Source organism: Molothrus ater, chromosome 11 (genome assembly GCF_012460135.2).
Source record: "Molothrus ater isolate BHLD 08-10-18 breed brown headed cowbird chromosome 11, BPBGC_Mater_1.1, whole genome shotgun sequence".
NCBI lineage: Eukaryota > Metazoa > Chordata > Aves > Passeriformes > Icteridae > Molothrus > Molothrus ater.
Genome location: NC_050488.2, coordinates 21,009,451 through 21,023,416, shown reverse-complemented (window position 1 = coordinate 21,023,416; position 13,966 = coordinate 21,009,451). Strand labels below are relative to the sequence as shown.

The window sequence follows — 13,966 nt, the reverse complement described above, 5'->3', positions numbered from 1 at the left end:
TACTGCCAGCAGTCTGAGGTGTATGAAATTCTGTTGCAAACTGGAAACATGGAAATGCAGAAGTAACAGAATTTCTTGAGTCATCTTAACAGGAATTTTAAACAGGGTAAATTTTAAATTCTTTTTTTTTTTAAGAACTGAGAAACAGGGGAATTCCTTTGTGGAAGAAAAGGAATTTTTGAATTTGCTAGTCTTGGTGTGACATTAACCAACCACGGCAAGTCCCCAGGAAGCAGGAGAGTGATACCCAGCCCTAAATATCACAAGGGTGTTCAGAGTGCACCAGCAATGAAAGGGCAGCTAATTAATCTGCTTATATTCATACCTGTGCACCCTTACTAAACCTACAGGCATGGCTGGGGCCCTTGCCTGCCATTCCACGAGTGGCTGCTGCTTTGTCACACATGAGAAATGGCTTTGGTGACACAGGGCAGGATCTGCAGGGGCCTTGCCTGGGTCGCACTGAGGGTTGAGTAGAGCTGTCCAGCTACACTAGAGAGACTTGTCAAGACATTCAGGCTCATCTTTGTTTATGACCAAACAGTTTAAGCATTGAACTAAACAGTAGCTGAGGGATTTTTTTCTCTGAAAAATGTAAAAGGCTGAGCTGGTGAGGGAAGAAAGGCTCAAAACACCTTAAGGAGCTGCCTCATTACAGCATTTCAGAGGGAAAAAGTGACGATCCTGAGGCTGGGCATGTGGCTGTGAGGCTGCTGAGTAAACCTGCCCAGGTGCTCTTGCAGTGCTGTGGCTCCTGTCCCTGGCCAGCACCATGGCTCTTGGACAATGTGCCAGGGTAGAGACCAAAGCTCTCAGTGCCTGGAGCCTCCCCCTGGCAGCAGCCATGCCCTCACCGATGCTCCCAGAGCTAGGGCTGGATTTCCCTCAGGATCCAGCTGTGTGTCTGGTGGTGGAGGTGGTGGGAAGGTCCTGCTTGTGGGACAGCTTTGGTCCAGTGGCTGAGAGCTGCTGGAATTTCACCCCTGTGGGCACCTTACCCAGAGGTGTTCCATGACACAGGAAATCAAGATTAATTTTGATTAATCAAATGATTAATTAAAATAATAAGATATTGGAACTCTTCCCTACCTAATTTCAAGGGTTTTTTTCTCAAGTTTCTCTCACTTCTCGTTCCTTGGCAGAAGTGAAACTCACATTTCCAGAAGCGAAAGCCTTGTGTGGTCATGAGTTTTCCTTATCAGATGATGCTGTGGAATCCTTTCATCCCAAAGGCCCAAAGAGCTGTTTGTAAATGGCACCCAGTAACTTGCCAGCCTGTGATGTGTGCTGGCCTCTTCCCTTCTGGAGATCAGGAGACCCAAGGACTGAGCTCTAGTGGTTTGTGCTTGTTGTCACAAGAAGTACAGGCTGGGAGCAGAGCCAGCATCTTCTGACACCCCTTTCACTGCTTTAGCCACAAGATCATTACTCGTCTATGGTCTCGTTTATTTTTATTCCCTAAGTTTATTTGTATTTCAAGGACTTAAAAGTTTCTTAACCCTACTTCTTCTGGGCGGCAGCCGTTCTGATTTGGGAGGAGAAAGGCGAGTGCAGCAGGGCTCCAAACGCTGTTCAGAGCCATAAAGAAGCTGATGATTAACGGAAGTGATTTTCTAGTAAGAGCAGCACAGGCAGCCTTGTGCAGTGCCATGGGCTCTCTAGGAAAGGGCTGTCTCTTCTGGGGCAGGTGCAGTGGGGCCATGGGACCCGCAGTTCTGCCACCAAAGCCCTGTGCTGGCACTGGGATGGGCACCACTGCAGCATCACAGCCTGCTGGGTGTGGCCTTGGCATCCCCCAGAGCACAGGAAGGGAGCTGGGCTCCCTGGAGAGTGCCCAAGGCCTGGCAGTGAGAGGCACAGCCCGGCCTCCCTCCCTCCGGCCCTGGGAGGCTGTGCCAGCTCGCTCAGAGTCCGCGGGTGAAGGTCTCTGAGTGCTGCCCCGTGTCCCTCCCTGCTCCCAGCCCTTTGGCAACATGCTGCTCAGCCCCTGCTTTTCCTGCCTCCTTCTCCTTCCTCAGATCCAAGTTGGAAAGTTCAACTACACAATTGCCATGCTGCACCTTGGGGGAGGAGAAACCGCGATCATTGTCTCCATCGTTATCTGCAGCATCCTGCTGGTCCTCTCTGTTGTAGGTAAGGGAAAGAACGAGGTGTTTCCAGGCTGTGGCAAGGTTTTTCTCTCAGCATGTGGAGGTGTGAACTCTGAGTGCTGCAGTTGTGCAGTACCTGAAACTAGTCTGGGTGCAGCAGGTATGGCACACAGCTAGTGCCAGGACACAGCTCCCTGCAGCACAGAGCTTTTCCTGGCTGAAACCACAGCTCAACTCTGTTACTTCAACCTGTGATATTTATAAACTTACCCTTTTCCCCAAATACTCAGTAGTTACTATAATACAAAATAAAGAAGGATGTGAGAAACTGATCTTGGTCACAGGCATGATTGTCCCAGACCATTCTAAAGGTGCTCTTAGGCCAAGATCCTGTCATCAGGAGCAAGCAGTGGCAGGTGCCTGGCTGAGTAGGAAGAGCAGAGCCAGCATCCTTAGCTGCAAATCTGAAGCAGGCACATTAGTGTATGTACCTGGCTGGAAGCTGTGCTGCACACTTTTGTCCTTGGGCTAGGGTCCCTGCTCATCACATGCCCAGAATGACTGCGCAGCAAGAAACCTGCTAGTTCACAGCAAATGAGGGCTTTAGAGTAAGGATTTAATTTATTTTTAACAAAAGCTCTAATGCACCCCATTTACTAGATGCATCACCCATCATTAGAAACATATTTCTGGAGGCACGGGAAGACTGTCAGATATGAACACTGTAATACAGGTGGTAAACGCCCTCAATTCTGTATTCATTAATCAGCTGGAACACATTAATACACAGTTAAGCTGAATACCGACAGCCCAGACCTAAATTGAAGATGACAGTTACAGCACGATCATTAAATTCCAGCTGGTTCTACTTATTTACAGATAATCGACAACTGCCTGAGCAGATACCAGTCTGCTGGTAGGTGTGAAACCAACTCTGGATTTAGCTTTCTGCACTTGTGTCAGAGAGAACTGCTCTGATCCCAGTTGCAGCTGCTCCTAAGCCCGGGTCCAAAAGGCTTATTCTCTTCCTCTTTTCCAGCTCTCTTTGTGTTCTGCACAAAGAGCCGCAGAGCTGAGCGCTACTGGCAGAAAACCCTGCTCCAGATGGAGGAGATGGAGTCACAGATCCGCGAGGAAATCCGCAAAGGTAAGTCACTGTCTGGGTGCCAAGGAACCATGGCTAGGAGCGAGATGTCAGGTTAGCAGGCTTGAAGCAATTCACCTTGTGCTCTGTAGAAGTGTATAGAACTAATTGTAGGAGAATTTCTGTGATCGCCTGTGAGTTTTTACAGGGTTTGGGAATGAGGCTCAGTGGCTGGAAGTGTGGCCCTGCCACTGTCCTGCTGCCTGGCTTGGACAAACCACTGATCTCCAGTGCCACCAGCTTCTCTGCCCTTGGCTGTGTCAGAGGGTTACTTGAAGGTCATGCTAACCTTCAGTGTGCTTTCCTCTTGGGCGCAACAGAAACTGCAGCATGCTCCTCATAGAGCAATGGCAGAAATGTTCCAGGTGTTGGCACCCACCACCCCACGTCCACGATCCTGCCACATCGGCTGACATCCTGTGCTGAGGGCACTGGGGCTCCTGGGGCAGAGAATGTTCTGTCAAGCTGGGGCAAGGTGTACAGTGTGGTGGTTAAACCCCGATGGGAATGTGCTGCTCAGAGCAAACGGCTTCAGCCCCCGCAAGGACGTGGCGTGAGGGGGCAGAGGTGGGATGTGCCCTGCTTTCCAGTGCCAGCCTCTCTCGGCTGGTGAAGGACTGGGCTCTCACCATCTGTGGGTCTCTTTGTATAAGGTTTTGCAGAGCTGCAGACAGACATGACAGACCTGACCAAGGAGCTAAACCGCAGCCAGGGGATCCCCTTCCTGGAGTACAAGCACTTTGTCACCAGGACATTCTTCCCCAAAGTAAGGAGACAGCGCGTGTCACGGGCACCTCATTGCTCCCAGATATGTCCCACCCAGTTTAGGGCTCTGCTACAGGGCTTTTACAGTGTCACAAAATCATTCCACTGTTATGTATTTACTTGTCACATATTTCAACCTTAATTATCATCAAAAGTGGAGCCGCACCTCCTGGGGTGTCATACGAGATCGGGCTTGCTTGCACATGACAGAAGCTGGCGGCAACTGTCCCAGGAGTTGCTCTGGCTTGCCTGTTTGGGGCCATTGCACACCTCCTGTGAAAGAGCTCTCACACAAGCACAGTGCTGGGGTCTCCTCCTCAAGGGCTCCAGTGTCACCCCACTCCATTCAGCAGAGGCTGAAGGGTGGCTGAAGGGTGAATTGGCGATCAGGAGAGAGGCTTTTCGTCCCATGCAGGGTGTCCCCAAGCATTCCCAGCAGCTCGGCCAGTCCTCAGGAGTTCTTTGGATGTCTCTGTCTCTCCCTTCCTCCCTGTCCAGGGTTGTGTGCGTGGTGCTCCCAGTGAGAGGTCCCTTGGGCACGCAGTCCCAGTCTGTCTGCCCGGGGTCCTGCAGCAGACGTGCTGGTGCCGCCGTTCCCGTCCCCGGCTGCTCCGCCTGTGGCTGTGTGCCCTTCACTGCGGCTGTATTTCACCCCCGAGGCAGTTGTGTGTCAGTGCTGAGGACTGAGATGATGATTTATGACTGCAGAGTGTTTCATTAGTAGCTATTACTCAGGTTTTTCAGTTACCCAGTCTCCATATCTCTGCACACTAGAGGCTTTAAGATTCAGGCTGGTATATGAATGCTAGATATTTAAACATTTATCCCATCTGTTTTAAAAGTTACATATGTTGAAACACCCAGAACTCCTCTATTTTGATATAATCTTCTGTAAAGCTTTCTCTTCTGGGAGTTTTCTAGCTGTCACATTACTCTATTTGCAGTCTCCTTGCCCTCACAGCCTTGCATCTGAGCAGACGTCTGCCTCCCCCCATCCTTGTGGTGTTTGCTCACTCAGGAGGCTCTTGCAAAGCGTTTCAAGGCTCCATAAGCCAGCCCCGTGCATGTCTTTGGAATGGGTGGCTTTAGTCCCAGTGACATGTCTCCCCATCTTATTCCCCTGAGGTGCACAGCCCTCAGTGCCCTCCCCTAACGCTGTGCTTGGTTGCAGTGTTCCTCTCTCTACGAGGAGTGCTACATCCTGCCATCCCAGCAGCTCAGCTCGCAGGTGGGCTCCCAGGTCCAGGAAACACATCCCCTCCTGGTGGGGGAGTGGAAGGTGAGTAACCCACTAGCAGAACCAACACTTTTGGGTGTGGCTAACCATTAACACAGACCAGCACTGGATCAGCTTTGGCTGGCTGCAGAAGGCAGATCTGTGAATCTGCTCTTGCGTGGAGAAGCGTTGGCCTGGGATCCTTCCTGGCTCTGTAACCCTGAGGCTGCAGTAAAGTCTCCCTAGAACTTCTGAAAGCTGACCAAACCCAGGCCTCTTCACCTCTCCTTGTACAGCCACTAATTGTTTTGTTAGCCCTCAGCCACACTTGCTCCATCTGTCTCGTAGTGGGGAGGCCCAAACTGGCCACAGTGCTCCAGGTATCCTCAGGAGTGCTGAACAGAAAGGAATGGCCACTGCCACTGGCCCAGCTGGTGTTCCTTGCCAGCAAAGCTGCTGGCTGTGTCAGGTAGAGGGAAGAAGGGCTCTTCTATGTAGTATCTCTGTGCTCAGTAGGGGTGTCCCTGCCATCAGGAGGGATAAAATGTGGAGGAAAACAACAAGCAGGGTTTTCTTAATCTGCCTTCTAAATTTTTGTTCAGATCCCTGAGAACTGCAGACCCAACATGGAAGAAGGAATTTCTCTGTTCTCCACCTTACTCAACAACAAGCACTTTCTCATCGTATTTGTCCATGCTCTCGAGCAACAGAAGGACTTTGCTGTCAGAGACAGGTACAAGCTTCAGAACCAAAGACTTGTCTGGGACTGTGTGTTTCAGTGGATGCTTGAGTCACACTAGCCTACACATTTCTGCTAGAGATGGGTGGCCATAAACCCTGTAGAGCACTCACTGATTTGGCTTACCAGTAAGAGTTTGGAAGCTGACCTGAGGTCCTGCAGCATTGAATGAGGGTTAGAACTTCTAACACCATTAAGAAGGCTCATGAAGATTGTCTGAAAGACTGCCTTTGTGTGTTGGGTATTTTTGTGCCAGTCAGCACTTCAGTCTCGTTGGACTGGGGCTTGAGTCCTGTATCATTCTCTGTTTCAGGTGTAACCTGGCCTCCCTTCTTACTATTGCACTGCATGGGAAACTGGAGTATTACACCAGCATCATGAAGGACCTCTTGGTGGATCTAATAGATGCTTCAGCTTCCAAAAACCCCAAGCTTATGCTGAGGAGGACAGAATCTGTGGTGGAGAAGATGCTCACCAACTGGATGTCCATCTGCATGTACAGCTATCTCAGAGTAAGAGAACCAGTCCCTGCTGTGGTGGGAGCAGGGATGAGGGATGCAGGGGGTAGCCTAGGACCTGACACTTGCTAGCAGTGCCACTCACATGGTCACTAACACTTGGCAAACTGAATGATTCAGGAGTAGGAAAGCAACCTGAAGTTCAGTTGCTTCTCCAGTTCTGCCCAGGATTTTCGTGAGCTCAGTCTTCATGGTAGGCCAGAGCATGGATCAATATTTTCACTGTGCTTGAGAAGAGCCATAGGGGACTGAAAAATAAGCAGAGTGGCTGGAGGTTTTGGGGCCCACGTGGTTTTGTGCTGTTTCTGTGACCAGCTGGCACAGCCATGCTGGCCAGTCATTGTGTCTGCCCCGGGAGGCTCAGAATGGCTCAGGGGCTGCCCTGTATCAGTGCCCACTGGTGTGTGGGGCCTCTTATGCAGAGGCATCCTCGTGGTTCTGCACAAATCTGAGCAGGAGAGGTGGGGTGTCTGTCCCAGAAGGCTGAGGTCTTCTCTCGGTAATGAGCAGGAAAATGTTTGGCATCTCAGAGCCATCAGCATCCATCTGCTCAGTGCTTTATCTCCAACATTTGCCAGTTCTGTTGAATTCCCCAGAAGAATTGAGCAATAACTTAATTGATTCCACAGCAGTTAATTGGAGGATACCCCATTATGCCCACGGGAAGAGCCTTGAAAAAGCCTTTGAAAAAATCTCTTTTCCCAAAGTGTTGTCTACATCCACAGAAGTGGTTCTATATTGTCTTCTTACATATTGTGATGTCTTCTGATCCCAGATGATCACTTTTTTTTCCTAAAGCCAGTGGTTTTGTAGTTCATAATCTTTCATTCTAGCCGACACAGTTAGCCAGTCTAATAAAAGAAGAGTTACAGGAGTGGATGAGGATGACTGTGCCAGTGTAGCCCAGCTATCCAGCCTGTAAGGATACAAAAGAGGAAATTAGTAAATTTTTTTAATCTTCAGATTTTGTGCCTGTAGTTAACCACTGGAGAAAAAAAAGTGCTGATTTTCCCTTTTGGGGAGGGGAGACCACATGTGAGGCATCTGATCCAGCTCCAGCTTGTGCTAAAAATGGACATTGTGCAAGAAGGCTTTCCCAGGGAAAAAAGAAAAAGAGGAAAGTGGAGCCTTATCACGTGGGCCTGAAGGCTTGAGCACATTACACGGCTCACTAATGGAGAGGAGCTCCACACTCAGCACCGGGTGGGAGCTGCCCATTCCTGCAGGCTGGTCTGGGGCCAGGGGGCTGTGGCCATGCCCGGGGGGCTGTGGCCATCCCCAGAGCTGGGCAGTGCTGCTGTGGGCTGTGACCTGTGGGCTGTGAGCTGTGGGCTGTGAGCTGTGAGCTGTGACCTGTGGGCTGTGACCTGTGGGCTGTGAGCTGTGAGCTGTGGGCTGTGAGCCGTGGGCTGTGGGCTGTGAGCCGTGGGCTGTGAGCTGTGAGCCGTGGGCTGTGAGCTGTGAGCCGTGGGCTGTGAGCTGTGGGCTGTGAGCTCTGAGCTGTGAGCTGTGAGCTGTGACCTGTGAGCTGTGGGCCGTGGGCTGTGAGCTGTGGGCTGTGACCTCTGAGCTGTGACCTGTGAGCTGTGAGCTGCCTTCCCCCAGCCCGCAGAGGAAGGACGAGAACAGGGTATGGTGGGAGCAGGGCTGTGAGGTCCTGTGAGGTGACTGGGTCCTTTGCAGAGCTGCTGGGCTGCTGGCTGAATGTGCATTTTCATCCACCTGCAGCAGGTTCTTGGCAGGGGCTAAGGCTACGCACTGTTTGCAGTCCCCTGCAGGGCTCCCGTGTCCAGCCTGAAGCTATGGCATTGCAGAGCACTGCTGCAGCCTCTTTCCCATCTCTGAAAGCAAATGCACAAAGAAGTTGATTTCCAGGAGACTCAGATATCTCACATGCTCCACAGTGAGAGTGGGATCAGAGGCGACACTGAGCTGCTCCTGAAATCCGAAAAGGGAAAATAATTGATCAGACAGGAGTGTCTGGAGAGAAAATTTATCCCAGGTGACACAAGCCCAGCTGTGCAAAGGGACAGGAGCTTGATCCAGATCAGCAGAGCTGGCATCTTCCCCACCACACAAATGAGGATGGAGCTGCTGTGGTGGAACAGACAGCACCTCCTTCCACACGGCTGGTGTCAGCTCAGGGCTGTGATGTAAATGGCAGTGATAGCCAAAGGCCTCCCGTGTGCCTTGTGTTCCTAAGGATCAAACTCTGCTGCCTTCAGAGAGGCATTTCTTGGTTAAAAAGAAGGCTTGCCTGCCTGTAGCTCTGCTCTGTCAGACATGTGATGATGGGCCTGGTTTTCATTCCTGAATTATCCCCATTAATCACAATGTCTATTTGAAACAGCTGCTGTGAAAGTCCCCGCCGTTGTGCAGTGGAAAAATTCCAAGTGCTTGTATTTTCCCTTGTAAGTCAACGCTACATGCTCAAAACATTTGTTTCACATTAATGCTCTGCCTAACAGCCCGTCCATTTGTGTTTTGGGGGAAAATGATTTGAAGGAGCTGTCTTCAGCTGGGAAGGAGCTGCTGGCCACAGGCATTCGTGGCCTGCACATGTGGAGGGCACCTGAAGGCGATGGAGTCCAGTGGCAGGGGCTGGCTCAGCGTGGGAGGGGTTGGGATGAGCTGGCAGGGGCTTGCTGCGAGGCACGGGGGCTCAGGAAACTTGCAGCATTTGCACAATCAGAGCAGAACTCTGTGGCTGCAGAACTGAGTGAGAATCGTAGATGAAATGGTCCACGTCTCTACTTTGTGCTACAGTTTTGGTGGAAAAAGCTTTAAAAGAAAGCCTTCTCCATGAGCTACCATGGTACCATTGTGCCTGGCTCCTAACAGGGGTTAAAGGAAAAGTAGGGTTCTGGAATTTGGCTTTTATGTCTGGGTCCAAGCTTACCCAAGTTTTGCATGTGGGATGGAGGTTTGGTTCTTCACAGAATACAAACAGATAATTGTCCCAAAATTAGCAGACACTTGGGATAAGCAGCTGTTTTCTGTGCTGTTCCTACCCTAGGCTCACCAAAACATTTTGGAAATGGCTGTAGTGTGTTCCTGGGAGGACATCTATAATAACTTGTCAGAATTGTGTTAATAGGGCAGCAGCATGTGAATCCAGTCTGTGCTCTAAACCTTTTTGTTTTCCCAAGCACATAAAAACGAAGCCCTCCCACGCTCCGTGTGCGTGGAACAGTTCAAGTCCTGCCAGCCTGAACTGTGCTTTCCATTACTGCAGTTATTTCAGTGCCCTGGGTGGCTTTAAAGGCCCATAACAGTTCAGTCAAAAATGAAAATGAAGTCTCATTAAAATACATTCACAATAGGAGGAAAAAAAGGCCCCAGACTGTGTTTTTTTAAGTATTTTTTTGTCCTGAATCAGCACTGATCTCTTCTGGTTAAACTTCCTTTCTCCTAACTAGCCAAGTCCAAAGACAGTTTTGATTCCTTTCCAGATGAGTTTTCCGAACGATGCTGGAGGTTTCACAAGTTTGCCATTTTATCTCTAGTCCCTGCCTGCCAGCCCTTCTTTCCCCGCTTTGAAATTCGCTGTCTGATTAGCACTTTTGCAGATTTCCCTGAAATCCCACAGTTCCTGAGCCTGAAAACCCAAAAGCCAAACAGAAATAGCATCTCGGTGGTGGAGCGCTGTGTGCAGTGGAGCTGTGTCCCCTGTGGGGACGTTTGGCCTGGGCTGCCCGTGCACCCTGCAGGGTCTGCAGTGACCCCCAGCTCCACGGCTTCCAGGGCAGCCTCGTGTGAGCAGGAGGGTGCCCCAGGGCCAGCCCTGACCCGCTCAGCCCATGCTCATTTCCACCCATAACAGCTCCCATATCAGTAGGACTCGTCCTTTTTTAAGGTTTTTGGAGACGCTGCAGTCTCCCTGTGGCTGGAGCTGCCCATGGCGGGGATGGGAAGGCTCCAGAGCCCAGCCCTGAGTTTAGCCTCAGGTTTGTCCCTGTTCACATGTGACACAAACAGGGTTCCTGTTGGTGGCATGGCCAGTGTCAGAGACTGATGACTCTGTGTGCAGGGCCAGCCAGTGGTGTCCTGCAATTTGCAGTATGAGGGCAGTGGTACTGCAGCCCGAGGAGGTCTCCATGTCAGTGTTGTCCCCTTGTTACATCTTGCTTCTGCTTTTCTCTCCAAAATGAACTCTTTGTGTCTTCTGCACATTCTTCACTCCTTGCAATGCTCAGCTTCTCCACTTCCTGAGTCCACACCTTCCTCTACATTCTGAAAGCCATGCCTTCCTGCATTCCAGCACCCGCAGCCCTGCTCTGAGCCCATTTTGTGTTGCTTGCTCACAGGAGCATTGCAGGAATCATTAAACCCCTGCAGCAGACCCAGGGAGCTTCCCAGTATTCATGAAGTTACCCTTGACAAGGAAGTGAATTGTGAGTGCCCTGCTGGCACAGACGGCGTGTGCCCACTGACAGCCCTGCTGTATCACCCTATCATCAACCGCACCAAATGCAGCGCATCCAAATTGACATCGAACTAATTGCTTTAGCAATTAGCAATTTTATAGGGCAATTAGAATAAAAGAATCACCAAGTTTTAATTAAGAAGCAGATTGAACAGGATTTAGCAGTTCCTAGCTGAGAAATATCAAAACCGTGGGGTATCTGTTGTGTTGAGCAGGCTCTCAGATGGCAGGCCTGTGTGTGTGCAGGGGGGAGGCTCAGAATACATAAATGTGCACAATTTGCACTTGCCTCTTTGGAAGGAAATTGGACGTGAGCATTAGGGAGAATGGGATGTACTCTAACACTGAAGAGTTCCTTAAGAAAATAGCTTGTGTTTCCCTTGCACATCAGTGCAGCAGGCAGAAGTGGCTCAGAAATTTGGCATTATACTGTGTAGCTGAATCACATCAGAAATAGCTGCTCCCTGTTATATTTTTCGTTCTTGCTGCAGGAGTGCCACAGTTCACCTCTCTCCCATGAACTTAGGTTTGATGAATGTAAGGAGTTAAATGGTGTGTTTGCCTGCTGTCACATGGGAACAGCTTGTTGACCTTGATCCTCTGTTTTGCTGTGATGAGGGCTCTGCTGTGGTATGAGAAGTATGAACGCTGGTTCCCAGAGCCACAGGCCCAGACTGTGGGCTCACTCCCATGGAGTTCAGTTCAAGCCAGGCTGTGCAATGAGGGGTTTGCCTGACATGTTCATTAGAAAGCTGGATGCCCAAATATCTCTGTTCTTGGATTTTTGTGCACACCAGCCCTGTCTTGTCCTGCTGAGTGCAGCATGTTGTACAGTCTGCACCCTGTCAGATTGCAGGAAGCATCTCTGTAGCACAGTATGCTAGATTCTCCCTGTTCCTGTGTAATTCACATGTAAATTAATGCACATTTGCATTTTGCTGAGTATCATGTGTGCACGTCCCTGCTCAGCACAGCCGTGCATATGCCCCTGCCTTCTGAGCAGCACCCCAGCTCTGCCCCTGAGACAGCACAGGCTGGCACAGCCCGTCGGTGGCACTCCACAGCTCCGGTGCTTGCTGCAGAACTTGGATGGGGTATGTTGATGCTGACAGCTACAGCATCCCCAAAAATGGCCTGCGGCTGTTGTTGGCTGTTGTGTCCTCTTCCCCATCTGCGCTGTCATGTTGCCACAAGTCTGAAAACTTCTGAGCAGCCTCAGAGAGAGGCAAGTGGGAGTTGGGAGGCAGTGGCCCCCACCAGGTGTTTGCAGCACCAGGGGTGGACCAGTCCTGCTCCCCGGTGTGCAGAGGCACCTTCACTGTCCACACAAAGCCTGTCCCTGCCGTGTTGCTGATGGACCTGTCACAACCAGGTCCAGTGTGCTGACTTGGTCTTCTTTCCTCTCCCCAGGAGACAGTTGGAGAGCCCTTCTTCCTGCTGATCTGTGCCATCAAACAGCAGATTAACAAGGGTTCCATCGATGCCATTACAGGGAAGGCCAGGTACACCCTCAACGAGGAGTGGCTGCTGAGGGAGAACATAGAGGCAAAGCCGAGGGTGAGTAGCCATGTGCTGGGGCTTCCCCAGAGCTGGGGTGAGAGGGAGCTGCCATGCTCACAGCGTTTAGGTCTGCACAGCTGGTGAGAGGAGGACGCACCCAGACAAAAGGAGGAGAGGATTTCTTATAGGAAGAGTTGCTCTCCTTGCCCTGCAGCTTTGGGCTGCAACTGAGGCAATAGCTGTGCCTCCCTGGTCTCCGAGCGGGTGTCTGTGGCAGCCTGTAGCCCCTCACAGCTGCCTGTCTTGCTGTCCAGGAGCTCTCAAGGGCTCCATACACTGCAGCAGACCCATCCTGCAGCAGGCTCAGCATTGGTTAAGCAGTGGAACTTGTCCCATTGCATCAAGCAGAGGCTGAGCAATGAGCTTTGGTGGTCCTGTTAATCACCAGTTGGAGCCAAGCAGCTGAGGACACGGCTGGTAATGGGGGCTGACCCTTCCTGCTGCCTGTGGTGGTCAAACCCCATTACCAAGACAACATGAGATGGGGCTGCTCTGTTGCTCCCTGTGTTCTCCCACCTTGGTCAACAGAGCCCTCAGTCCCTGAGGCTGTAAATCAGTGCTTCTCATGCTGTAAAGCATTGATGGCCACATTAGTTCAGCCTGATTTCCATCAGCATGGGGCCCAGGGCGCACCAACCAGAGCTGTGCAGACACCACAGGTTCCAAGCATTCTTGGGAGCCAGCAGAACCAGGCAGATTTTTCCTAACACAGCCTCTCCCTGCAGAACCTCAACGTCTCCTTCCAAGGCTGTGGGATGGACTCCCTGAGTGTCAGAGCCATGGACACGGACACACTGAGTCAAGTGAAAGAGAAAATTCTGGAGGCCTTCTGCAAGAACGTCCCCTACTCCCAGTGGCCAAGGGTGGAAGACGTTGACCTCGGTAAGGACCAGGTGCAGGGGACCAGCCACTCTGTAAAAACAGGTGAAGCACCTGAGGTTGTGCAGCAGCTGTTGGTGCCTGTCAGAGCAGTGGGTGAAGCAGCACGGACAGGAGGACAGACACCAGGGCAGCCATGCAGTCCCAGACCCCCTGGCCCCTGCCTCCTTCGGGCTGGGGTCTCACTTCTCCCCTCTCTGTGTTCAGAGTGGTTCGCCACCAGCACTGACAGCTACATCCTGCGGGACCTCGATGACACCTCGGTGGTGGAGGACGGCAGGAAGAAACTCAACACGTTAGCACATTACAAGGTAAAGCTAGACCCCTCAGGGGAGCCCTGCCTCCCGGAGCCTGCCTGGCCTCCAGGGCGAGCTGCGGTTCCCCTCCAAAACGGGATCATCAGGAACAAGCAGAGAGGTTGCCATAGCTCCGTGAGAGCTTCCAGGGAATAGACATCTGCCCTGGCGAGAATCTCGTTAATATTGCAACACACAGAAACTAATTAACACTCTTCATGCAAAACAAGTTATTACTGACAACAGAAAGAGGGGGGAAAAGCTTTTATTCCCAAGGGCCACCAGCCTGGCTGATTAGTATCACTGTGCTCTTGATCCACACTCCTGCTGAAA

At 51.2% G+C, this 13,966-nt stretch overlaps 1 protein-coding gene across 2 annotated transcripts in view; it reads left to right on the top strand.

Moving 5' to 3' along the window:
• Window positions 1-13,966, top strand: part of PLXND1 (plexin D1) — a 68,484-nt gene that overhangs the window by 42,894 nt on the left and 11,624 nt on the right. For both annotated transcript variants that reach the window (XM_036390902.2, XM_036390901.2), the window contains exons 20-28: window positions 2,019-2,133; window positions 3,130-3,237; window positions 3,888-4,000; window positions 5,171-5,278; window positions 5,818-5,948; window positions 6,268-6,466; window positions 12,309-12,455; window positions 13,184-13,340; window positions 13,545-13,648. In XM_036390902.2, coding sequence (XP_036246795.1) covers window positions 2,019-2,133; window positions 3,130-3,237; window positions 3,888-4,000; window positions 5,171-5,278; window positions 5,818-5,948; window positions 6,268-6,466; window positions 12,309-12,455; window positions 13,184-13,340; window positions 13,545-13,648 — 1,182 coding nt within the window. The remainder of the gene's footprint in view (window positions 1-2,018; window positions 2,134-3,129; window positions 3,238-3,887; window positions 4,001-5,170; window positions 5,279-5,817; window positions 5,949-6,267; window positions 6,467-12,308; window positions 12,456-13,183; window positions 13,341-13,544; window positions 13,649-13,966) is intronic.